Below are 27,028 nucleotides of genomic sequence, written 5' to 3' on the forward strand. Positions count from 1 at the left end.
ATATGGTGTAAACATATTGCTGCAGTTGGCTCAAACAGGATATGCGTTTTCCACATCATCTCGGAAGACTGATAGTAAAGGGTGAGATATGAATATATGGTACCAGTCAAAAGTTTGGACACACCAACTGTACTCATTGAAGGGTTTTTCTTTATTTTCACTATTTTCTACATTGTATAATAATAGTGAAGACATCAAAACTATGATATAACACATATGGAATCATGTAGTAAATAAATAAGTGCTAAATATTTTATATCTTCAAAGTAGCCCCCCTTTGCCATGATGATGCTTTGCATACTGTTGGCATTCTCTCAACCTGCTTCAAGAGGAATGCTTTTCCAACAGTCTTGAAGGAGTTCCCACATATGCTGAGCACTTGTTGGCTGCTTTTCCTTCACTCTGCGGTCCAACTCATCCCAAACTATCTCAGTTGGGTTGAGGTCGGGTAATTGGGGATGCCAGGTCATCTGGTGCAGCACTCCATCACTCTCTTTCTTTGTCAAATAGCCCTTACACATCCTGGTGGTGTGTTTTGGGTCACTGTCCTGTTGAAAAACAAATGATAGTCCCACTAAGCGTAAAACAGATGGGATGGCGTATCGCTGCAGAATGCTGTGGTATCCATGCTGTTTAAGTGTGACTTAAATTCTAAATAAATCACAGAGTGTCACCGACAAAGCACCTCCACACCATCACACCTCCTCCTCCATGCTTCACGGTGGGAACCACACATGCAGAGATCATCCGTTCACCTACTCTGCATCTCACAAAGACACGGCAGTTGGAACTAAAAATCTCAGACTTGGACTCATCAGACCAATGGACAGATTTACGCCAGTCTATTGTCCATTGCTCCTGTTTCTTGGCCCAAGCAAGTCTCTTCTTATTATTGGTGTCCTTTAGTAGTGGATTCTTTGCAGCATTTTGACCATGAAGGCCTGATTCACACAGTCTCCTCTGAACAGTTGATGTTGAGATGTGTCTGTTACTTGAACTCTGTGAAGCATTTATTTGCGCTGCAATTTCTGAGGCTGGTAACTCTAATGAACTTATCCTCTGCAGCAGAGGTAACTCTGGGTCTTCCTTTCCATTGGCGGTTCTCATGAGAGCCAGTTTCATCATAGCACTTGATGGTTTTTGTGACTTCACTTGAAGAAACTTTCAAAGTTCTTGAAATGTTCCATTCCATTCCATTTCCACTGGAGCTGTTCTTGCCATAATATGGACTTTGTCTTTTATCAAATAGTGCTATCTTCTGCATACCACCCATACCTTGTCACAACACAACTGATTGGCTCAAACGCATTAAGAAGGAAAGACATTCCACAAATGAACTTTTAACAAGGCACACCTGTTAATTGAAATGCATTCCAGGTGACTACCTCATGAAGCTGGTTGAGAGAATGCCAAGAGTGTGCAAAGCTGTCAACTTTCAAGAATCTCAAATATAAAATATATTTAGATTTGTTTAAAACCTTTTTGGTTTTTACATGATTTCACAGTTTTGATGTCTTCACTACTATACTACAATGTAAAAACAGTAAAAATAAAAACCCTGGAATGAGTAGGTGTCTCAACTTTTTACTGGTACTGTGTGTGTGTGTATGTATATATATATATATATATATATATATATATATATATATATATATATATATATATATATATATATATATATATATATAGTAGATACAGTGCCTTTGAAAGTTTTCAGACCACTTGACTTTTTTCACATTTTGTTACATTACTGTGCTATTCTAAAATGGATATACACACAATACCACATAATGACAAAGTGAAAACAGGTTTTTAGATTTTTTTGCTAATTTATTAAAAGTAACGACATACATACTTTATTTACATAAGTATTCAGACCCTGTGCTATGAGACTCTAAATTGAGCTCAGGTACAACCTGTTTCCATTGATCATCTTTGAGATGTTTCTACAACTTGATTGACAGTGCATGTCAGAGCAAAAACCAAGCCAAGATGTTGAAGGAATTGTCCGTAGAGCTCCGAGACAGGACTGTGTCAAGGCACAGATCTGGGGAAGGGTACAAAAAAATGTCTGCAGCATTGAAGGTCCCCAAGAACACAGTGGCCTACATCATTCTTAATTGGAAGACGTTTGAACCACCAAGACGCGTAGGAAGCGCCTGGGGGAGAAGGGCCTTGGTCAGGGAGGAGACCAAGAACCACGATGGTCACTCTGACAGAGCTCTAGAGTTCCTCTGGAGATAGGATAACCTTCCAGAAAGACAACCACCTCTGCAGCACTCCACTAATCAGGCCTTTATAGTAGAGTGGCCTGACGGAAGTCAGGCCTCAGAAAAAGGCACATGACAGCCCACTTGGAGTTTGCCAAAAGGCATGTAAAGGACTATCCAGACCATGAGAATCAAGAGTCTCTGGTCTGACGAAACCAAGATTGACCTCTTTGGCCTGAATGCCAAGCGTCACGTCTGGAGGAAACCTGACACCATCCCTAGAGTGAAGCATGGCGGTGGCAGCATCATGCTGTGGGGATGTTTTTCAGCAGCAGGCACTGGGAGACTAGTCAGGATCGAGGGAAAGATGAATGGAGCAAAGTACAGAGACATCCTTGATGAAAACCTGCTTCAGAGTGGTCAGGACCTCAGACTGGGGCGAAGGTTCACCTTCCAACAGGACAACAACCCTAAGCCCACAGCCAAGACAACGCAGTAGTGGTTCCGGGACAAGTCTCTGAATGTCCTAGAGGGGCCCAGCCAGAGCCCGGACTTGAACTGGATCAAACATCTCTGGAGAGACCTGAAAATAGCTGTGCAACAAGACTCCCCATCCAACCTGACAGAGCTTGAGAGGATCTGCAGGGTAGAATGGGAGAAACTCCCCAAATACAGGTGTGCCAAGCTCGAGGCTATAATCACTGACAAAGGTTCTTCAACAATGTAATGAGTAAAGTGTCTGAATATTTATGTAAATGTGATATTTATGTTATTTTTACATAATGGTTAAGATTCATCGAGTTTAGCACCTGTATTTGTAGGACATATTATAAAGTAATAACATTTTTGGAAAAACTGTGCTGGATGAACAAGCAGAGTAAATTGCACCATGTAACCATAAACTTTTCACAAACTCCCACTACTTTCAGATTAACTAGATAATATACACAAGTGATTATCAAATAGATCTGCCGCTTTGAGAGAGCAAGCTATTCTGCTCTATTCATATAAATATACATTAAACATTTCATTAAATTTTACTTAAATGAAATTATTACAATTGTTTTGTGAATTCAAGTTATCTACTTTAAGTATTTATTATAGATAAAATATTAAAATGAGCTGATTGCACATTAGCATTTTCATAAATTAAAGACATTTAATTTAAACGTAATTTCCTTTTACGCTGAAATAGTTGACTGGCAGAACAGTCTAAAATGTTTAGCATTTCTGAGGATCAGTTATGGCTTAGTTAGGGTTTTGAATTCACTAAGGTGGCCCTGTTATCTACTCATTGAATCCTGTCGGAAAGCGGGGCACAGATATCTAAATGTACTTATTTCTGGACACCACATTTTTTATTTTACAGTCCTGGATATAGGAAGTTTAGGTTAGAGTAGGGTGAAGCTGCCCCTTAGAAGCTGATCTATGGTCAGTTTTGTGTCTTTACCCATAATTCTTAAGGTAAAAATTTAGGCAGGGCTGATTATAAATCTGTGTCTAAGGGCATCTTCTTCCCGGAGCGTAAAGTTTTTTTTCTTTGCTTTTCATGTGCAAAAAGACAAAACGGGGGGAAGAGAGGAAAGGGGTTAGGGTTAAAGTGCAAGACAAGTGTTTTAATGACCGGGAAAATGTCCTTATACATAACTACATCTAAGCCTTAATTTTAGGTTTTTATTTTTTACGTTTCATAAAAGATTAAACTAACTTAAACTTTTATTTAAAAAAAGTCAACTGCAGCTCCCTTTTCTGAATTATTTAAAGGCCTAGTGCAGTCAAAATTCACTTCCTCTTGTGTTTTGTATCATATTGTACCACAGCTGATGAAACTAACACTGTAAATGTGTGAAAAACATTTGATCAGTGTTATTTCCTGATAGTTACTGTTAGAAAATTCAATTTACACAGGACCTTCTAATCAGCAGGTTTGCATGGGCGGGAGTTTCGGCTTGCCTGGTGACATCACCAGGCTAAATTGGTTAAGGGAAAATTGGTTAATACACCACTAACAAAGAGAGTTCCACACCTCTCAGTTTTCCCCTCCCGACTCCCAGACAGTCCTAGGAAAATTGTAGCTTGAGAATTTTTGTTGTTGCAAAAAAGCAATTTTTGTCCATTTTAATGGGAACCTATTACGACAACATTCCCACATTTAATTCAGACTATGAGCTCCAATGGCGAAACCTATATTAAACAAAATCTACACATCTTCAAACTTTGTGGATATGCTGTTTACATTGCTTGGGTGTAGATATAGATTTTACTGTAGAAATGTTTGCGTTAACATCCCCAATCATATGCCCCACCAAGGTCTAATTACTGTCACCAAAATTCGATAAAATCTCATATCATATTGTGAAAATGTTGCTAATTTCCTACATTTCAGTGTAGTTGAAACAAAGACTAACTATGTAGCTTAGCCAGAGCATCAGAACACAGTAAAGAATTTGATGTATGCGTTACAGTGTGGTCTTTCACTACTTTGAAAAGAAAAGCCAAAGAAAACAAAGAGACAAAAACAAATTAGCATATTACACTGCAGTCTGATAAAAAAAAACTCTAATCCGACATTCAGCTGCCACAATAAAAACAAACAAAAGATGCCAAAGTGTAAAACAACAAAAATGAAAAGGAGTGTGATCGCTTTAGACCAAATTTGACCTTCCTGCGTTAAAAAAGAGGGATGACGTCATTGCTTTGAGTATATACTGTAAATAGATAGATATAGTATATATACACAGTACACAGTATATCCATTAAAATAATCACTAGCAGCACCTCACTATCCTAATAGAATATCCTTTGAAAAATCTCTCAAACACAACATGAATCTAAAGACATGTAGAGGGAATATGCCAACATTAATTTGAAATACTACTTTTGTTTAGAAAAATATATTTTTACACAGAGTAGGATTATAACTTTGATTACAATGAACCCCTGTTGTCAATAGTTAACTTAAATGATGCTTGGAAATGGAATGGAGGAAACTAAATAAAATGACTGTCATATCAACATATACCAGTAGACAAACTGTATACAGTATATTTAATGTTAAAACACAAAGATCTGAGTGCAGTCGTTTTTAGTTTTGTTCTCTGTCCGCCAATCCTTGAGGTATCCAAAACATCCTTGAGCTTACTGGCGTAATGTGGATAGATAGACATAGCCTCTCTGGCTCTTGGGTTGAAAGCAGAGCTACTCGGAGGGAGGGGGCACCCACTTGAGCTTACTCCTCCGTGTGGTGGGTTGGTTGGGCTGTCTGTTTAGCGTCAGGCTCCCTGGGTTCCCTCTCTCTGTCGGGACCGGGTTCTGGGCCTGAGCCATGTTCAGGGTGGGGGCTGAGTTTTGGGTGGTGCTGAAAATAGTCTTTGTTTGGACGGGGGTGGCCTCAGGGGGGTGCTCTTTTGGCTTGCGGCCTCTCTTCTTTCCCATGGTGGCTCCATTATTAACCTCCGTTTTCTCTTGGTTGTCTGGCGGTCTGCTGCTGCTGGGCACCATGTGGCTGAAGGCTCGGAACCAGTTCTGTAACATATGATAATGTTGAGGGGAAAACATTCAACTACATGTTACTACAGGTGTATGACATCCACCTGTGTGTTTTAAAATGTGTGTATATCAGGCCCACCTGTAAGGGATTGAATGTTCGTCTCACCTGTGAGTGTGTCTATCAGGCCCACCTGTAAGCTACTGTATGTTCGTCTCACCTGTGAGTGGGTCTATCAGGCCCACCTGTAAGGGACTGTATGTTCGTCTCACCTGTGAGTGTGTCTATCAGGCCCACCTGTAAGGGACTGTATGTTCGTCTCACCTGTGAGTGGGTATATCAGGCCCACCTGTAAGGGACTGTATGTTCGTCTCACCTGTGAGTGTGTCTATCAGGCCCACCTGTAAGCTACAGTATGTTCGTCTCACCTGTGAGTGGGTCTATCAGGCCCACCTGTAAGGGACTGTATGTTCGTCTCACCTGTGAGTGTGTCTATCAGGCCCACCTGTAAGGGACTGAATGTTCGTCTCACCTGTGAGTGTGTCTATCAGGCCCACCTGTAAGGGACTGTATGTTCGTCTCACCTGTGAGTGGGTATATCAGGCCCACCTGTAAGGGACTGTATGTTCGTCTCACCTGTGAGTGTGTCTATCAGGCCCACCTGTAAGGGACTGTATGTTCGTCTCACCTGTGAGTGGGTATATCAGGCCCACCTGTAAGGGACTGTATGTTCGTCTCACCTGTGAGTGTGTCTATCAGGCCCACCTGTAAGGGACTGTATGTTCGTCTCACCTGTGAGTGTGTCTATCAGGCCCACCTGTAAGGGACTGTATGTTCGTCTCACCTGGAGTGGGTATATCAGGCCCACCTGTAAGGGACTGTATGTTCGTCTCACCTGTGAGTGGGTCTTGCTGATGTGGTATTTGACACCACTCTCTGAGCTGAATTCCTTCTGGCACAGTAAGCAGGTGTACTTCCCTGCATCGCCCTCTGCCTGCAGCACACAGAAACATACCCCAGTCAAGTGAAGGAACAAGTTGTCCCTGAACTCAACAGGGTGATACAGGGTCAGATATTTTTTTATCCATTTAAGGTCCTGATGGTCCTACCTGGTTACAGTTGGCTAGATGAGCTTTGAGTCCGGACACACTGGAGTAAACAGCTTCACAGCTCTAAAAACAGAGAGGAACAATAACTGAGACACAACAATAGGAAACTCTGCCTTATAAACATGAACTTGTTCATTTTTAGAGACTGTTGAGCTCAGAATTTACAGCACTGAAATGTATAAAAGCAACTGGATTACAGGATTTATCTGAGAGGGGTTTAATGTACAGAACAGGTTGTCCAGAGATTCTTACTCCGTTGGAGCAGCAGATGAAGCCTTTCTCTTTGACCTCATTCTTCCAGCTATCCAGCAGCTTGGGACTGAACTTGGGAAGACCAGGACGAGTGTAGTTCAACTGGGGGAGGAAGACAGGGGCCACATGTTAAGTGTGTGTGGGTGTGTGTGTGTGTGTACCTGTGTGTGTCTTACCCTCTTGCTGTCCGGTACCAGGTCATCTTTGATGCGACGCTTTGTGCCCCAGTCCTTGGCCAGTTCATCCTCTGCTATCTCCTGCAGGTGGAACACTGCTACCTGAGCAGACCGACGTCTCACCCTACCACTAGGAGTCCTCTCAAAGTCCTCCCCCAGCCCCTCTCTCTCCCTCTCTCTCCCATCCATCTCCCTACCCGCAGACAACTCCTGACACTTTTCTTTTTCCTTCCTCTCTCTCTCCATGTGGTTCTGTTCCCTCCTTCCTGCAGGCTGTGACTCCTCTGTTCTCATCTGGAAGAGAGGAGGGACACAGCCCAGTCAGAGACCAATGAGAAGAGGATTCACAGCGATTCAAACAATGACTATGGGTGTAATAAAGGACGAGAGGATAGGGAATGGAGAGCAATTGTAACTTTTTGTAGGCATAACTCTGCCATGGCTCGTTGGCCAAAGCCTATGGGGGAATGAATGGTTTCAAAAACAATGGGGATAAATGCAGAAAATAAGGTGTGTGGTAAAACACAGGCTCAGGAGATCTTATACGTTTTGTACTATGAGATAATCTTCATCAGATAACGTCACTTTCTGTGAATTCGGAGCATTTATTTAATCAAAACAAGCACATGAAGACTTCATCATTCATAAAGGTCATGTTGACTGACTGATATTATCTCATAGAACATAACATAAAGGTCATGTTGACTGACTGATATTATCTCATAGAACATAACATAAAGGTCATGTTGACTGACTGATATCTCATAGAACATAACATAAAGGTCATGTTGACTGACTGATATTATCTCATAGAACATAACATAAAGATCATGTTGACTGACTGATATTATCTCATAGAACATAACATAAAGGTCATGTTGACTGACTGATATTATCTCATAGAACATAACATAAAGGTCATGTTGACTGACTGATATTATAGAACATAACATAAAGGTCATGTTGACTGACTAATATTATCTCATAGAACATAACATAAAGGTCATGTTGACTGACTAATATTATCTCATAGAACATAACATAAAGGTCATGTAGACTGACTGATATTATCTCATAGAACATAACATAAAGGTCATGTTGACTGACTGATATTATCTCATAGAACATAACATAAAGGTCATGTTGACTGACTAATATTATCTCATAGAACATAACATAAAGGTCATGTTGACTGACTGATTATCTCATAGAACAAAACATATCTCCTAAGCCTGTGTTAACCTGACCTTATTTTCGTCTTTCATCCCAAACCCCCATTCTTTCTACATACATTTCTGCCATAGGAATGGCTGAACGAACCAGATGTAAGTCATTTCCATAATTAACAGCATATATGACATTTCAAGACACACTAGTCATAATAATATAATAGTAAACAAAACCGTTCAGCTCTCTCGTACCCCTCTGCCGGTGGTATTGTTGGTAGTGGTGGGGTGTTCAGTGCGGAGGTGGTAGTCTCTGCCAGCCTTAGAGCGGTAGGTCTTCCCACAGTGCTGACACAGAAATACAATTTTGTCCTCCTCTGATAGCTCTCTGCCACAGCGCTTCTGATGGTACTGGTATCCCATCAGACTGAAAAAATGGGCTGAGCAGCTCTGTGTGTGTGTGCAACATTTAAAAAGGGAGAAATAGAATATTCACATTAGACTGGAAATCAGGTTGGTGGAGCGGAGTATGGATTTGTCTAACGAAGGCAAGCATCACATTGTGTCTACTATTCATCTAACATTTTTTATATAGTCTAATTAACATAAACATATTTTTCTCAGGAGGTTGTTTGACATAAGAATGGAGATAGAAATGGAGGAAAGTTTGAACATGTCCATGGAAGAAGAGAGGTTATTGTAAATGTCTCTGTCTCTGCAGCCCTCCCTCTTCCCCTCTCTGCACTGTAGTGTGAGGAATTGATAACAGAGTGTTGATGTATGTTTGGGCAGAATAACAAGAAAGACAGAGGAGAGGAGGGAGCGAAAAAGGAAGGAGAGAAAGAGAGAGAGGGGTAAATGGAGATGGAGGAGTTTTCAGCAGAAATAGAGAAGAAAATTGAATACAATTGGAGAAGATAGCAAAAGAAGTGGGGGTACAGAAAAGAGAGAGAAAGAAAGAACTTGTTGAATCAACGTCGATTCCATGTAATTTCAACCAAAAAAATTTGACGTTGAATTAATGTGGAATACTGATTGGATTTGAAAAAGAAAGGGAAATTTGTATTTTTTTCACCCAACCTAAATCCAGTGACATGGTGAACATTTTAGTTGATTTAACATTAGTTGACAACTCAACCAAATGTAAATCCAAACTAGACATTGAACTGACGTCTGTGCCCAGTTGGAGGAGAGAGTACATACCTCCCTAGGACACTTGATTCGTCCCATCTGTTTGAGCACTCTGCGCAGCCTCTCTCTCTCTTCTTGCCCGTCCCCCATCTGGTCCTCGCTCCCCAAAGCCTGAGGGGGGGAAAACACAGCGTCAGACAAGTGTTCTATCCCCTCAAAACACCTCCCCCTCTTAAATCAGGCCTGGAAAATGTGAATTCCATCTGAGGCGTTCGGGCGATGCCAGAATCATTAAACGGTTTCATGGCAATCCCGTTACTCTATGCATGTTATGACAATTGTCAAACTAATGTTTTCACCAAGGTGTTTATCAGTGCCAAAAACATGCCTGATAAAAACAGCAGCTGACAGCACAGCCAGAGAGAGGAGGAAAGGGGAGGGGGGCTACAGATTTGGGCAGTGATTAAGTGCATATGTGACTCGTTTCAAGAAGCTAGGCGTATGTCACATGTCACTACTTCACAAGAGAAGCCTGTTTTTTTTTTGGGGATCAAAATGCGTTTTTTGTCAGAAATGCCTTCTGGATCATGTGAACCTTCATGTGCCTTAATAACAAACCTGTATGCCACCTGTTAATACAAATAAAATAGTTCAATTACGAGCCTAGTTGTTTAAGCCACAGGAAATTACAGGAACCTTCCTGCTAGCCATGATTGGCTGAGATCATGGATGGGCTGGACATGCCGAGAGATGAGTTTGGATTGGTCTGCCATGTAACATGCTTCTGTCTATAACATGAGCAGCTCAGTATATGTAGATAATCCTTTCTACCACGGCTGTTTTTGAAAAATATCATGAAGAAGTGTTGCTACTGCTCTCAACATTACTACCCTGAAGTTGTGACGGACTACTTTCTGGAGGACGGTTGCTGACTCTGAAAATTAATCAGACGATGAGGAAATCCCTGATTTAGGTAAAAACATTTTCACTGAACCAGACATTGTAGGGTCTTCTGATGACAGTGATGGGGAAGAAACGGCGATCAACAGTGTTGTTGACCGAGTTTTGAAATCAATGGAATGCTCGGTGGAAGCAGATAGATGACTACCAACTACATAGAGTCGAAAAAAGAATACAGTAGGTTGTTGTATAAAACACCTGACTCCAGATCACATCTTCAAAAAAATGGCAACCATGGCATCCATGACAGAGACGGATAAGCATTCATCAATTTATACAGGTAAGAGTCTAGCTACATTTTCAGATATTATACGTTTCAAATTTAGTCAGAAAGTCGTTTTCATTGCAAGTGAAAGCATATTGTTAGCTAGCTAGGTAACGTTAGCTAGCTTAAGTTACATATGATCTGTCTAGTAATAGTTTTTGTATCTCAGAAAACCATTTGCATTCTTAGTTATAGCCTTATGTTAGCTAGCCAGCATTGAACCTAGTTATAGCCTTATGTTAGCTAGCTAGCATTGAACCTAGTTGATAGCTTTAGCTACCTGCATATTCATGCATGGTGCATGGTAGTATTGCCGTGTTCAAAACAACTGGAAACTTGGAAAGGCCTTGGTCAAATCATGATGTCAGTGATCTTCAGGTCGGAAAGTCGGAGCTCATGAGTTGGAATTCCGAGTAGGATGACCGTTCAAATGTATTTTTCCCAGTCGGAGCTTGTTTTTTTTCCAAGTTCCCAGTTGTTTTGAACTCACTGAAGTCAGAAGTCAGAGATTTCTGAGTTCCCAGTTGTTTTTAACGTGGCATTAGAGTTGGGATTACGGTTCATCGTTTAGTTAGCTAGCAAGCGATATGTCTAAACAAAAGACCCCACTATGCAAGTAACCATTTCACAGTACCGTTTACACCAGGGATCATCAACTAGATTCAGCCGCGGATAATGTTTGGCTGCTCAGAAAACTTAGGGGGCCAAATAAAAGGGGGCCAAATTTGGGGGCCAAATTTGGGCATGTGACAAATAAAAGTTGATTTTATTTGACATAGTGTGTGTTTACCAGAGATGGTAATGTGAAGAGCAACATGACCTGCACCAAAGTTAGATTAGGATATAGGCTAAGGACGAGAGTGTGTTTTTACTGCTACTTTTTTCTACTACTTTCACCACTTTTAGTCTTGAAATCTTTGGTTGTTTACTACACTACCTTATTCACTCTGTTTAGCACATGGCCTCACATGTGAGTTCTTAAAGAGATGGGTGGGGCTACGGACTAAGAGGGTGTGAACTATGATGAATGGGTGTAGACAAAGAAGAGCTCTCCAGTAGGTGTACCAAAACATTCAAAGGCCATTTTCTCAAAAGTGGGGTTACAAGTTTATCAACATTCAAAGCAGAATTACTTTCCCATTATTCCTCAACTGCAGTGTATGATATACCATTTTCTAGCTCTGAGTGTATACTTTCATCCAATGTAAAAAACACAATTTCAAATTTTACTACATACAGTTGAAGTCGGAAGTTTACATACACCTTAGCCAAATACATTTAAACTCAGTTTTTTACAATTCCTGAGAAATAATCCTAGTAAAAATTCCCTGTCTTAGGTCACCACTTTATTTTAAGATTGTGAAATGTCAGAATAATAGTAGAGAGAATTATTTATTTCAGCTATTAATTCTTTAATCACATTCCCAGTGGGTCAGAAGTTCACATACACTCAATTAGTATTTGGTAGCATTGCCTTTAAATTGTTTACCTTGGGTCAAACGTTTCAGGTAGCCTTCCACAAGCTTCCCACAATAAGTTGGGTGAATTTTGGCCCATTCCTCCTGACAGAGCTGGTGTAACTGAGTCAGGTTTAAAGGCCTCCTTGCTCGCACACGCTTTTTCAGTTCTGCCTACAGATTTTCTATAGGATTGAGGTCAGGGCTTTGTGATGGTCACTCCAATAATTTGACTTTGTTGTCCTTAAGCCATTTTGCCACAACTTTGGAAGTTTGCTTGGGGCCATTGTCCATTTGGAAGACCCATTTGCGACCAAGCTTTAAGTTCCTGACTGATGTCTTGAGATATTGCTTCAATATATCCAGAAACTTTTCCTCCCTCATGATGCCATCTATTTTGTGAAGTGCACCAGTCCCTCCTGCAGCAAAGCACCCCCACAACATGATGCTGCCAGCCCGGTGCTTCACGGTTGGGATGGTGTTCTTCGGCTTGCAAGCTTCCACCTTTTTCCTCCAAACATGATGGTCATTATGGCCATACAGTTCTATTTTTGTTTCATCAGACCAGAGGACATTTCTCCAAAAAGTACGATTTTTGTCCCCATGTGCAGTTGCAAACCGTAGTCTGGCGTTTTTATGGTGGTTTTGGAGCAGTGGCATCTTCCTTGCTGAGCGACTTTTCAGGTTATGTCGATATAGGACTTGTTTAACTGTGGATATAGATACCTTTGTACCCGTTTCCTCCAGCATCTTCACAAGGTCCTTTGCTGTTGTTCTGGGATTGATTTGCACTTTTCATCTCTAGGAGACAGAACGCGTCTCCTTCCTGAGCGGTATGATGGCTGTGTGGTCCCATGGTGTTTATACTTGCGTACTATTGTTTGTACAGATGAACGTGGTAACTTCAGGCATTTGGAAATTGCTCCTAAGGATGAACCAGACTTGTGAAGGTATACAATTTATTTTCTAAGGTCTTGGCTGATTTCTTTTGATTTTCCCATGATGTCAAGCAAAGAGGCAATGAGTTTATAGGTAGGCCTTGAAATACATCCACAGGTACACCTCCAATTGACTCAAATGATGTCAATTAGCCTATCAGAAGCTTCTAAAGCCATGACATCATTTTCTGGAATTTTCCAAGCTGTTTAGAGGCACAGTCAACTTAGTGTATGTAAACTTCTGACCCACTGGAATTGTGATTCAGTGAATTATAAGTGAAATAATCTGTCTGTAAACAATTGTTGAAAAAATTACTTGTGTCATGCATAAAGTAGATGTCCTAACCGACTTGCCAAAACTATAGTTTGTTAACAAGAAAGTTGTGGAGTGGTTGAAAAACAAGTTTTAATGACTCCAACCTAAGAGTTTGTAAACTTCCGACTTCAACTGTAGGTCCGAATCCAGGTGGTGGGTCACAGATATTGAGAGAACAACTCTGGATTGAAATGCAACTGTGGATACACGCTCGGGTGCATCTTAATGGCCTAAAATTAGCATACACTCTCAAAGGAGACTGTTTGGGACATGTTCATTCATTAATATTTTATGATGGGGCGGGAGGAAAAACATGAAAAGTTGTTGGTTCGAATCCCCGAGATGACTAGGTGAAAAATCTGTCAAATCAAGTTGCCGTGTCCACTAAGTGTTTTTAAATATATTAATAAGCCTCTCTACTTGAGCAAGGCACTTAACCCTAAATGCTTTGGATACGAGTTTCTGCTAAATGTAAAATGATACTTTTTGAGATAGTAGTTTTGAATTATTAACAAACTTAATGGAGCAGCATTCCACTAATGCAGGAGGGATGTTGATATCTTAACGAACCGCTGAGGAAGTTAACGCCATAATGTAATGTGCATCAGAACAATCAAAACTTCAGCTGTGCCAAAAAGAACAATAGTAGAAATCCATCTTTTAGAACAGGGGTGTCAAATTACTTTTGGACCACGGCCGCATTCGGTCTTCACCGAGGTTCGGAGGGCCGCACTTTAAATTGATTACTTCAATTAATAGCCTGAGAGTTTATTCGCTTCAATCACTGAACACAAGCGCTGCTTATAAGAGACATGCTTCTATTTGAGCCAGGCATCTATTTCCTTAATGCACACAACCTTTGCTCAATAAAATGTTGAAAGGACTACCAATGTTTATTGTGACCAGTATTACCAGTATAAACATAACACATCTATTGCAGATCAGACTTGCAAAGACTAGGCTGCCTATCATACACCCCCGATTTTAGTTTCAGCACCATTCTCTCATTTCTTGCGCCTCGTTGCGCCTTGTATCCGCCGTAGTTGCAGTGGGATCACTGCAGATAGACTTCAGTGTTCGACATTTGTCCAGGTCCCCAGGAGGTCGAGAGATGCCTTCAATACCATCCACTAGGGGCAACGTGAGCGCATATTACTTTATGCTTAAGCGTCATGTTTTTTCTGTTTTAACAACCCTTAGCGGCTACCTTCACCTCACCAATAGATGTTTATCCCTTCAACCATGTCAAACCAGACTGCTGTCTCATCCAATGATGTTGCTCTACTTTATCCTCTTTTGCGCAATCTTTACGGTACTCACTGAAGTTCACTCAAACTATTCATTTAGACATAGCATTTATTTAAAACAGACGTTTATTTGCTGAAATGTGTGCTGATCCCCGGCTATTAAAAGGGACAGGTGGCTATTTGAGACTTTGCATTTAATGGAAGTTTTACGATATATTTCCTTGCCGTCAAAATGTGCAAAAAATTGTTGTTTATCCAACGCTGTTATAATTGTCGATGCTCCCTGACTGTCTAGCTTTCCTTTTGATGACCGTTAGCAAGCTGGGCAGAGTGACTAAAAACGTAGATCCATATTGTGGGTCCAATATCATTATTACACAGTTTCAAGTTAATTTGAGTAATTTCAATGTTCATTAATAAAACATTTCCTTGAGAAAAATAAATAAAATACAAATAAAAATGTTTTTACTCAAACCACTTGCAGGTCGGATCTGGCCCATGGACGGTATGTTTGACACCCATGTTTTATAAACATTTAAGTACTTTTACCCACAATTATAATTGTTTGATACATGGCCTTCTCAAGAGACTCTGTCTAAAATTGCTCATTCCTGAAACTATATCCCTTCACACAATCCATCCATCACAAGAAACAAGGTGTTTTTTCTGACAGGGGAAACCAGACACATGCACACGGTAGGGTGTTGAAGTCCATATTGGTCAGAAGTGAAAACCCACTTTAGGGTCTGGTAGATACTTGGGGCTCAATCTTAACAAACCAAACACAATGGTAAATCTAAGGGCTGTATTTTAACAAACCAAACACAATGGTAAATCTAAGAGCTATTTTCACAACTACAATTATTGGGGCACTTGGTGCAAAAGGGTTGGTTATTCATGAATAAACAAGTTGTGGGTGTGTCGAGGCTTGGCCCCTCACTGGCCAATCAGAACCTGTTCCAAAGCGCAATATGTGGTTGCTTCAAGTTGTGTATTTACGGTCTTTTATGTACTTCCTTGGAATCAAATCCAATTCCAATGTTCATTATAGTTTGTTAAATGTCCTACAGAAACCTAATATCAAAATGTAGACCTATCCCATCTTTGCTAAATACGTTAACTTGAATCCATTTACAGTCCACATTGTTCTAAGTAATTGAATGGCTTCAATAGCATTTACATTGAGATAAGGGCTAGGCCTACTGTACATTTCATTATGGCTGAGCATGGACATGCCAAACATTGTTAAAAAGCAAGATTCAATTAATTAATGATGAGGCCTAAAAAGAGAACAAATAATTAATCAAATTCTATATATATATATATTTTTTTAAACGTTTAAATGCTTTAAATACACTGACAGGCCCCATCATTTCTCCCCGTGGGCATATAATATTAAAATAATGCAGACTATGGAGGGTTTTACGCATCCTCGAAACTTTTTACAGTAGCTGGATCCAATATAGATTCAATATAAAGAGAAATGGAGAATGTCCACTCACCGTTATAAAGCTCCCAAATATGTTTTATGAATATAATCGGAACCATTTTACAGATCAGATCGTATTCACATATCTCCAGGAGTTGCATTGCATGCGCGCCACGGATTTGTCACCATAAAACCAGGAAGGAAGGTGAATAATTTTAACAAGTTTGGTTGTAATAAAATTAACACATTTTAAAAACAGCAACAATAAATAAATGTAAAATGTAATGATATTATGAAACTGCTGGGATAAAAAAGACATGCATTGCTGTTGAACCAGCCTTTGTTATAGTAAGACTACAGTAAGGGAGGCCTTGGGTTTTGAACATATGAAACGGAACAAGCCTTTGTCACAGGAAAATAACAAGGTTCCCCGGTACCGAGGTTCTCATCTCTCGTTTCATGATGGGCATGGACGTCATGGAGGGTGTTTTACGCATGTCCAAAACTTTCTCTGCATAGCTAACATAATGTGGACCTGCCTACAATGCATAGATAAAAAGGGAATGTCAGCTCACTATTTTGCTCCTCTCAAACGTAATATTTTAATCAAGCTTTGGTGATTAAGATTTATTTCCAAGCATTCTCAGGAGTCAAACCTTTTATCAACAGTCTTGACTACATCGCGACTACATTGGGCAGGACAAAAAAAAGCCTTCATTGCGAGGTGAAGAGGATATGCTTGGTTTTAAATCCAATAAAAACGAAATAGGAAAAAACATTAGCGTCATGACTTCCGCCGAAGTCGGTTCCTCTCCTTGTTCGGGCAGCGTTCGGCGGTCGACGTCACCGGTCTTCTGGCCATCGCCGATCCGCCTTTCATTTTGTGTTGTCTTGTTTTCCCACACACCTGGTTTCCATCCCCTCATTACTTGAAGTGTATATAACCCTCTGTTCCCCCCCATGTCTGTGTGTGGAATTGCTTGTTGTAAAGTGTATGTGCACTTCTGACTGGTTGCGACGGTTTATTTCAACCCATATTTTGTTGTTCTGGGTGCCGTTGGTTTTGCCTCATTAAACTGCTCCGGTTATTACCCAGTTCTGCTCTCCTGCGCCTGACTTCCCTGCAGCGAGTTACGCACATCTTACAGAATTCCACACCCTGAATATGGAGTCAGCAGGAGCAGGTGCCCCTGGTATAGAGGTCGAGAAGCGGGTCCGGGAGCACCACCATCTCGGCACCGCCATGGACCGCGTTGTCCAAACCATGGACCGCTGGGAGAGACAGGGAGTTCCTCCAGCGCCTCCACCAGCACAACCACGGTCTCCACTACTCGCCCCCCCCCTGCACCCGGTCCCAGTGGGATTCGTCTCGCCCTTCCCGGGAGTACGATGGGACGGCTGCACGCTGCCAGGGATTCCTGTTGCAGATGGATCTATACCTGGCAACCATCCACCCTGCTCCTTCGGGCTGTGAGAGGGTGTCCGCCCTCGTCTCGTGCCTCTCGGGGAAAGCCCTGGAGTGGACCAACGCCGTGTGGGTAGAAGGAGATGCGGTGCTGGACCATTTCGAGGATTTCACCCGCCGCATCTGGGCAGTCTTCGACCACGGCAGGTGAACGTCTCTTCCATCTGAGGCAGGGGACAAGGAGCGCCCAGGAGTTCGCGATGGACTTTCGGACCATGGCCGCCGGCGCGGGATGGAAAGACAGGGCCCTGATCGACCACTATCGCTGCAGTTTGCGCGTGGACGTCCGTTGAGAGTTGGCCTGCAGGGACACCACCCTCCACCGAGCAGCTGGTGGACCTGTCCATTCGGCTGGATAACCTGCTGCCTACCCGCGGACATCCAGAGCGGGGTCTGTTGGTTCCATCCCCCAGCACCACCGCTCCGATGCCCATGGAGCTGGGAGGTGCTGCGCTTAGGGAGACCGGAGGAGGTTCCGTCACGTGCACCATCTGTGGCCGCAGAGGTCACACTGCCGGTCGGTGCCTGGTTGGTTCCTCTGGAGGTCGAGGCAGCAGGCAGGGCACTCTGGCGTCACCAAAGGTGAGCCGACACCATTCTCACCCAGAGCCCTCTGTTGCACATGTTTTTGTATGTTACTTTTCCTGAGTTTTCCCCGCATTCCCAGCATAAGGCGCTCGTCGATTCAGGCGCGGCTGGGAATTTCATAGACAGATCATTCACCCATAGTTTAGGGATCCCCATTGTTCCAGTGGCTATGCCCTTCCCAGTTCACGCCTTAGACAGTCGACCATTGGGTTCAGGGTTGATTAGGGAGGCCACCGCTCCCCTGGGCATGGTGACGCATGGGGGCGTCACAAGGAGAGAATCAGTCTCTTCCTCATTGACTCTCCTGCGTTTCCCGTGGTGTTAGGCCTACCCTGGTTAGCCTGTCATGACCCCACTGTTTCATGGCAACGGAGGGCTCTCACGAGGTAGTCGCGAGAGTGCTCAGGGAGGTGTTTAGGGGTTTCTGTTGGTGCTACTACGGTGGAAAGTCCAGACCAGGTCTCCACCGTGCGCATTCCCCCCGAATATTCCGATTTGGCTGTCGCCTTCTCCAAAAAGAAGGCGACTCAATTACCACCCCATCATCGGGGGATTGTGCGATAAATCTCCTGGTAGACACCGCACTTCCCAGGAGTCATGTGTATCCCGTCACAGGCGGAGACGGCGGCTATGGAAACATATGTCTCCGAATCCCTGCGTCAGGGGTTCATTCAGTCCTCTACTTCACCTGCCTCCTCAAGTTTCTTTTTTGTGAAGAAGAAGGGAGGTCTGCACCCATGTATTGACTATCGAGCTCTTAACCAGATCACTGTGAGGTACAGTTACCCGCTACCTCTCATAGCCACAGCGATTGAGTCAATGCACGGGGCGTGCTTCTTCACGAAACTATATTTCAGGAGTGCTTACAACCTGGTGCGTATCCGGGAGGGAGATGAGTGGAAGACAGCGTTCAGTACCACCTCAGGGCATTATGAGTACCTCGTCATGCCGTACGGGTTGATGAATGCTCCATCAGTCTTCCAAGCCTTTGTGGACGAGATTTTCAGGGACCTGCATGGGCAGGGTGTAGTGGTGTATATCGATGACATTCTGATATACTCCGCTGCTCGCGCCGAGCATGTGTCCTTGGTGCGCAGGGTGCTTGGTCGACTGTTGGAGCATGACCTGTATGTCAAGGCTGAGAAATGCCTGTTCTTACAGCAGTCCGTCTCCTTCCTAGGATACCGCATTTCCACCTCAGGGGTGGAGATGGAGAGTGACTGCCTTTCAGCCGTGCGTAATTGGCCGACTCCCACCTTGGTAAAGGAGGTGCAGCGTTTTCTTGGGTTTGCCAATTACTACCGGAGGTTTATCCGGGGTTTTGGTCAGGTAGCGGCTCCCATTACCTCACTGCTGAAGGGGGGTCCGGTTCGGTTGCAGTGGTCAGCGGAGGCGGATAGGGCTTTTGTTCAACTGAGGGCCCTGTTTACCTCGGCTCCCGTGCTGGCCCATCCGGATCCCTCTTTGGCGTTCACAGTGGAGGTGGACGCGTCCGAGGCTGGGATAGGAGCCGTGCTCTCTCAGCGCTCGGGTACGCCACTGAAGCTCCGCCCCTGTGCCTTCTTCTCGAGGAAGCTCAGCCCAGTGGAGCGAAACTATGACGTGGGGGACCAGGAGCTGTTGGCTGTCATCAAGGCTTTGAAGGCGTGGAGACATTAGCTTGAAGTGGCTAAACACCCTTTTCTCATCTGGACTGACCATCACAATCTGGAGTACATCCGGGCAGCAAGGAGACTGAATCCACGCCAGGCAAGGTGGGCCATGTGTTTAACCCATTTTGTTTTCACCCTTTCGTACAGACCAGGTTCCTAGAATGTCAAGGCAGATGCACTGTCCCGGCTGTATGACACAGAGGAGCGGCCCATGGATCCCACCCCCATACTCCCGGCTTCTTGCCTGGTGGCGCCGGTAGTATGGGAGCTGAATGCGGACATTGTGCAGGCGTTACGTGCAGAGCCCGCTCCCCTCCAGCGTCCCGCTGGGCGTCTGTACGTTCCGTCTGCTGCCCGTGACCGGCTGATCTATTGGGCTCACACGTCACCCTCTGGTCATCCAGGTATCGGTCGGACAGTGCGCTGTTTGAGTGGGAAGTACTGGTGGCCCACCTGGGCCAAGGATGTGAGGGTTTATGTTTCCTCCTGCTCGGTGTGCGCCCAGTGTAAGGCTCCTAGGCACCTGCCCAGAGTTAAGTTACACAACGGCAATGGTCTCACCTGTCGATAGATTTTCTCACAAATCTCCCCCTCACAAGGTAACACCACGATCCTGGTCGTTGTGGACCGTTTGGTCTCCCTACGGCCCTACAGACTGCTGAGGCCTTGTTCACTCACGTCTTCCGGCACTACGGGGTGCCTGAGGATTTTCACCCCGAGAGTAACGGGCAGGTGGAGAGAGTTAATCAGGATGTGGGTAGGTTTCTGTGGTCTTATTGCCAGGACCGGCCGGGGGAGTGGGCGGCATTCGTGCCCTGGGCAGAGATGGCCCAGAACTCACTTCGCCACTCCTCCACTAACCTCTCCCCCTTCCAGTGCGTACTGGGGTATCAGCCGGTTCTGGCTCCTTGGCATTAGATTCAGACCGAGGCTCCTGCGGTGGACGACTGGTTCCAGCGCACGGAGGAGACATGGAACACCGCCCATGTTCACCTTCAGCGCACCGTACTGCGCCAGAAAGCCAGCGCAGACCATCACCGCAGTGAGGCCCGGTGCCCGGGTCTGGCTCTCGACCCAAAACCTGCCCCTCCACCTGCCCTGCCGGAAGCTGGGTCTGTGGTTTGTGGGGCCGTTTAAAGTCCTGAGGAGACTGAACGAGGTGCGTTACAGGTTACAGCTTCCCCCCGATTACCGTATTAACCCCTCGTTCCATGTGTCTCTCCTCAGACCGGTGGTGGCTGGTCCGCTCCAGGAGTCTGAGGTGCGGGAGGTTCCTCCGCCCCCTGAAGGCCCCGGCGTATTCAGTTCGATTTATACTGGACTCGATGCGTCGGGGAGGGGCCTTCAGTACCTCGTGGAGTGTGAGGAGTACGGTCCGGAGGAGAGATGCTGGGTTCCGATAGAGTACGTGTTGGACCTTTCAATGCTGCGGGAGTTCCACCGTCTCCGTCTGGATCACCCTGCACCTCGCCCTCCGGGTTGTCCCCGAGGCCGGTGTCGGCGCGCGGTCAAGGGGGGGGTACTCTCATGACTTCCACCGAAGTCCGTTCCTCTCCTTGTTCGGGCGGCGTTCGGCGGTCGACGTCACCGGTCTTCTAGCCATCGCCGATCCACCTTTCATTTTCCATTTGTTTTGTCTTGTTTTCCCACACACCTGGTTTACATCCCCTCATTACTTGACGTGTATATAACCCTGTGTTCCCCCCATGTCTGTGTGTGGAATTGTTTGTTGTAAAGTGTATGTGCACTTCTGATATTTCAACCCTTATTTCAACCCATATGTTGTTGTTCTGGGTACCGTTGGTTTTGCCTCATTAAACTGCTCCGGTTATTACCCAGTTCTGCTCTCCTGCGCCTGACTTCCCTGCAGCCAGTTACGCACCTCTTACAGTTAGTATTTAGAAACATAAAAAACTAAGTATACATGCACTAAAAGAAGATTAGGCTACTCTTGTTCCATGTGAATATGGGCATTGTGTGTTACCGCTAAAACCAGCGCTGTCTGAAATTATCACTTTGGATTGTGTTTTTTTAAGGACACACCTCAAATATGTCCACCCCTCCCATGTGAGTGCAAGTGAGCTGATATAAAACAGGTAAATTGCTGAACCTGGCGTTAGGGCTGGAAAATTGAATGTCCGTTTGATACTTAATGCCAGCTGATAACAGAGCCCTTGGTGTCTATGTTGTTCAGAGGTGTCTATATTGGTCACTCAACAGTTCTAGGTAGGTAGTAGTGTAGTAGGTCACTGGGTCAGAGGTGTAACCTTTTTGACCAGGGCAGGATTACCAAACGGGCATGCAGGGGACATGCCCCGAGGCCCCTTTCCAAAATATGTAAATTAGTTACTTTTAAAACTGCAAAACTTTCTCTCAGCTTCATGGCAAAATGTGAACAAAAGCATGAAATGAGCTATAAAACAGCCAAAAAAATAGAAGTCAGGAGAAGGACCCTTCATTTGTCTGCCATACCACGCACAATCCCAAATCAATCACTCACGCCTACTTGCTAGGAACTCACAACAGAGCTCCCTCCACTGTAACATGTTGCAAATTAAACTCCAACGGTTACTTTCAAAACGGATAGTTTCTGACTAGTATATCAATCAACTTTGGTTGTGTGTGTGTTTGTGTTTGTTTGTGTGTGTGCGCATGTGTGTTTACCTTGCTGCTGTGCTCAGCCATTGTATGGTAGTTGAGTCCAGCCTTGGACCTAAACTGTTTCTGGCATTGCTGGCACTTCAGGGCATCCTGGAGCTGCAGGGTTAAAGGACAAAGGTCACACAGTAACTCATTCATTCCTATTAACTTCTAAATATCTTGTATCCACTGGCAGTCAAGTTCTTGGTCTTTCTGCTCACTGTTCCCCAGCATGACCTTCACATGAGTTAATGACACGGGACCATTTCACCTATAACGGTCTTTGTCAGGTATCATCAAGACCAATAACTGGAAAGAAGCCCTTTTAATGAAGAAGCAAATATTGATCTATCTGGCAGAGAAAGAGGTTTTACAGTGACTGACCCCTGTGCTAATTTTACAGTGACTGACTCCTTAATGGCTGTCTTTTTTATAGTCACATTGCCCACCAGGCCTTAAGCACCTACTGCCTTAGCTCTACATTACCTCAATAGTCTAAAGTGGCTTCTTCTCCTTGTGTCCTTTCCTGATTGTTTTGACCTACAGCCTGTAGCCTGTGTTTTCAGATTGGTACAGTTAAAGGAGAGGAAGCTACTTCAGAGTATTGAGACACAGCCACAGTATAATTCCTCCAGCCCTCCAAATCAATACTCTGCGTCTAATGGTCCCCTAGGACCTGCCCGAAGGGTCCTCAGAGAGAAGCATCTAACAGCGTGCCTGACTTATTCTCATCCCCAGAGTACGCTAGTGGTCTGAACGCTAGAGGTTACAACTGCATTTAAGAAAGCAGTCCAAATGAATAAAAAGCAAATGAAGAGTTTTATCCCAAAGCATGATACAGTTGAAGTCGGAAGTTTCCATACACTTAGGTTGGAGTCATGAAAACTTGTTTTTCAACCACTCCACACATTTCTTGTTATAAACTATAGTTTTGGCAAGTCGGTTAGGACATCTACTTTGTGCTTGACACAAGTAATTTTTCCAACAATTGTTTACAGACAGATTATTTAACTTATAATTCACTGTATCACAATTCCAGTGGGTCAGAAGTTAAGTTGACTGTGCCTTTAAACAGCTTGGAAAATTCTAGAAAATTTGGTCATGGGTTTAGCCTGTTAGGGCTAGGGGGCAGTATTTACACGGCCGGATAAAAAACGTACCCGATTTAATCTGGTTATTACTACTGCCCAGAAACTAGAATATGCATATAATTATTGGCTTTGGATAGAAAACACCCTAAAGTTTCTAAAACTGTTTGAATGGTGTCTGTGAGTATAACAGAACTCATATGGCAGGCAAAAACCTGAGAAGATTCCTTACAGGAAGTGGCCTGTCTGACAAGTTCTTGTTCTTCTTGACTCTCTTTATTGAAAACTGAGGATCTTTGCTGTAACGTGACACTTCCTACGGCTCCCATAGGCTCTCAGAACCCGGGAAAAAGCTGAATGATGTAATTCCAGCCCCTGGCTGAAAAACATTAGCGCCTTTGGTAAGTGGTCTATCAGAGGACAATGAGACTGAGGTGCGTGCACGAGGCGACCCCATGTTTTTATTTTCTCTCTCTTTGTACTAAAACAGAGATTCCCGGTCGGAATATTATCGCTTTTTTACGAGAAAAATGGCATAAAAATTGATTTTAAACAGCGGTTGACATGCTTCGAAGTACGGTAATGGAATATTTAGAATTTTTTTGTCACGAAACGCGTCGGGCGCGTCACCCTTCTTTACCCTTTCGGATAGTGTCGTGAACGCATGAACAAAACGCCGCTATTTGGATATAACTATGGATTATTTTGAACCAAACCAACATTTGTTATTGAAGTAGAAGTCCTGGGAGTGCATTCTGACGAAGAACAGCAAAGGTAATAACATTTTTCTTATAGTAAATCTGACTTTGGTGAGGGCTAAACTTGGTGGGTGTCTAAATAGCTAGCCCTGTGATGCCGGGCTATCTACTTAGAATATTGCAAAATGTGCTTTCACCGAAAAGCTATTTTAAAATCGGACATAGCGAGTGCATAGAGGAGTTCTGTATCTATAATTCTTAAAATAATTGTTAAGCTTTTTGTGAACGTTTATCGTGAGTAATTTAGTAAATTCACCGGAAGTTTGCGGGGGGTATGCTAGTTCTGAACGTCACATGCTAATGTAAAAAGCTGGTTTTTGATATAAACATGAACTTGATTGAACAAAACATGCATGTATTGTATAACATAATGTCCTAAGATTGTCATCTGATGAAGATCATCAAAGGTTAGTGCTGCATTTAGCTGTGGTTTGGGTTTATGTGACATTATATGCTAGCTTGAAAAATGGGTGTCTGATTATTTCTGGCTGGGTACTCTGCTGACATAATCTAATGTTTTGCTTTCGTTGTAAAGCCTTTTTGAAATCGGACAGTGGGGTTAGATTAACGAGAGTCTTGTTTTTAAAATGGTGTAAAATAGTCATATGTTTGAGAAATTGAAGTAATAGCATTTCTAAGGTATTTGAATAACGCGCCACGGGATTCCACTGGCTGTTACGTAGGTGGGACGAAATCGTCCCACTGGCCCTTGAGAAGTTAGAGCTTCTGATAGGCTAATTGACATCATTTGAGTAAATTGGAGGTGTATCTGTGGGTGTATTTCAAGGCCTACCTACAAACTCAGTGCCTCTTTGCTTGACATCATGGGAAAATCAAAAGAAATCAGACAATACCTCAAAAATTGTGGACCACGTAGCCATCATACCGCTCAGGAAGGAGACGCGTTCTGTCTCCTAGAGATGAACGTACTTTGGTGCGAAAAGTGCAAATCAATCCCAGAACAACAGCAAAGGACCTTGTGAAGATGCTGGAGGACACAGGTACAAAAGTATCTATAGCCACAGTAAAACGACTCCTATATCGACATAACCTGAAAGGCCGCTCAGCAAGGAAGAAGCCACTGCTCCAAAACCGCCATAAAGAAGCCAGACTATGGTTTGCAACTGCACATGGGATAAAGATCATACTTTTTGGAGAAATGTCCTCTGGTCTGATGAAACAAAAATAGAACTGTATGGCCATAATGACCATCATTATGTTTGGAGAAAAAAATAGGAGGCTTGCAAGCCAAAGAACACTATCACAACCGTAAATTAAGCATAAGGGGTGGCAGCATCATGTTGTGGGGGTGCTTTGCTGCAGGAGGGATTGGTGCACTTCAAAATAGATGGCATCATGAGGGAGGAAAATTATGTGGATATATTGAAGCAACATATCAAGACATCAGTCAGGAACTTAAAGCTTGGTCGCAAATGGGTCTTCCAAATGGACAATGACCCCAAGCATACTTCCAAAGTTGTGGCAAAATGGCTTAAGGACAACAAAGTCAAGGTATTGGAGTGGCCATCACAAAGCCCTGACCTCAATCCCATAGAAAATTTGTGGGCAGAACTGAAAAAGTGTGTGTGAGCAAGGAGGCCTACAAACCTGACTCCGTTACACCAGCGCTGTCAGGAGGAATGGGCCAAAATTCACCCAACTTATTGTGGGAGCTTGTGGGAGGCTACCCAAAACGTTTGACCCAAGTTAAACAATCTAAAGGCAATGCTACCAAATACTAATTGAGTGTATGTAAACTTCTGACCCACTGGGAATGTGATGAAAGAAATAAAAGCTGAAATAAATCATTCTCTCTACTATTATTGTGACATTTCACATTCTTAAAATAAAGTGGTGAGCCTGACTGACCTAAGACAGGGAATTAGTACTAGGATTAAATGTCAGTAATTGTTAAAAACTGAGTTTAAATGTATTTGGCTAAGATGTATGTAAACTTCCGACTTCCACTCTATATCTATTTTCAGAAATGGTGGTAAATTGACATTAATTAAAATATGTGAAAGAGATTATTTTTCCATCATGACATGGTATATTGTATTGCAAGGTGAAAAGACAGACATCATTTTGTTTGAAATATATTGCAAGGTAATTTTATTTTCAAGAAACAAATAATCATGTTTTGTGGCAAAATTCTTATTCTTATTTTTGGAGTGACACAGCCTGATATTTGTTTGCAGTGGGTAGGCTATTAGGTTGTTTCCCTTCACCTAAGTGTCACTGGATCTAGGTTATATCCTTGTCATGAGCTTGTTTAGAAATGTTCCTCTTTGGGCCAACAGGAACAGATACCCCAGGCTCCAATAAACTGTCGAAGCGATCCATAATCAAAAGGACCATGATACACAAGAGCTCAAAGCTAACGTAACGCTAGCTAGCCAATGCGAATAGCTGAGAGTGCCAGCTGTCAATCACCACATCTGACCAGGGGTTAACTTAAAAAAGGATTTGATTAAGTGTATAAAATAGAATATTGCAGTGTCATGTAAAAGTATCATAATGCAGAAAACGCAATAGCCCAACTCTCTAAATACATGGTTCCGGATATTGCACATTTTGGTATGAAACACATTTTAAAGGGGAATGGTTCTAGAACACCAGCTTACTGTAAATCTGCATTTTTATTTTGTTCATATTACAGACAGAAACATTTTGGAATGTTGATTTGTGATGGCC

General features: G+C 43.3%; 1 protein-coding gene across 1 annotated transcript in view; it reads right to left on the bottom strand.

Annotated features, from left to right (window-relative positions):
• Positions 1–1,809: 1,809 nt before the first annotated feature.
• The window catches only part of LOC106600538 (zinc finger protein 512B), an 86,882-nt gene continuing 61,663 nt past the window's right edge, over positions 1,810–27,028 (bottom strand). Inside the window, exons 11-18 of the mRNA XM_014191962.3 lie at positions 22,513–22,605; positions 9,604–9,702; positions 8,656–8,850; positions 7,235–7,528; positions 7,059–7,160; positions 6,807–6,869; positions 6,593–6,691; positions 1,810–5,735 (exon numbers count right to left, since the gene is read on the bottom strand). Coding sequence (XP_014047437.2) covers positions 5,409–5,735; positions 6,593–6,691; positions 6,807–6,869; positions 7,059–7,160; positions 7,235–7,528; positions 8,656–8,850; positions 9,604–9,702; positions 22,513–22,605 — 1,272 coding nt within the window. The 3' untranslated portion in view covers positions 1,810–5,408. The remainder of the gene's footprint in view (positions 5,736–6,592; positions 6,692–6,806; positions 6,870–7,058; positions 7,161–7,234; positions 7,529–8,655; positions 8,851–9,603; positions 9,703–22,512; positions 22,606–27,028) is intronic.

Source organism: Salmo salar, chromosome 03, assembly GCF_965601325.2.
Source record: "Salmo salar chromosome 03, fSalSal1, whole genome shotgun sequence".
In the NCBI taxonomy this organism is placed as follows: Eukaryota; Metazoa; Chordata; class Actinopteri; order Salmoniformes; family Salmonidae; genus Salmo; species Salmo salar.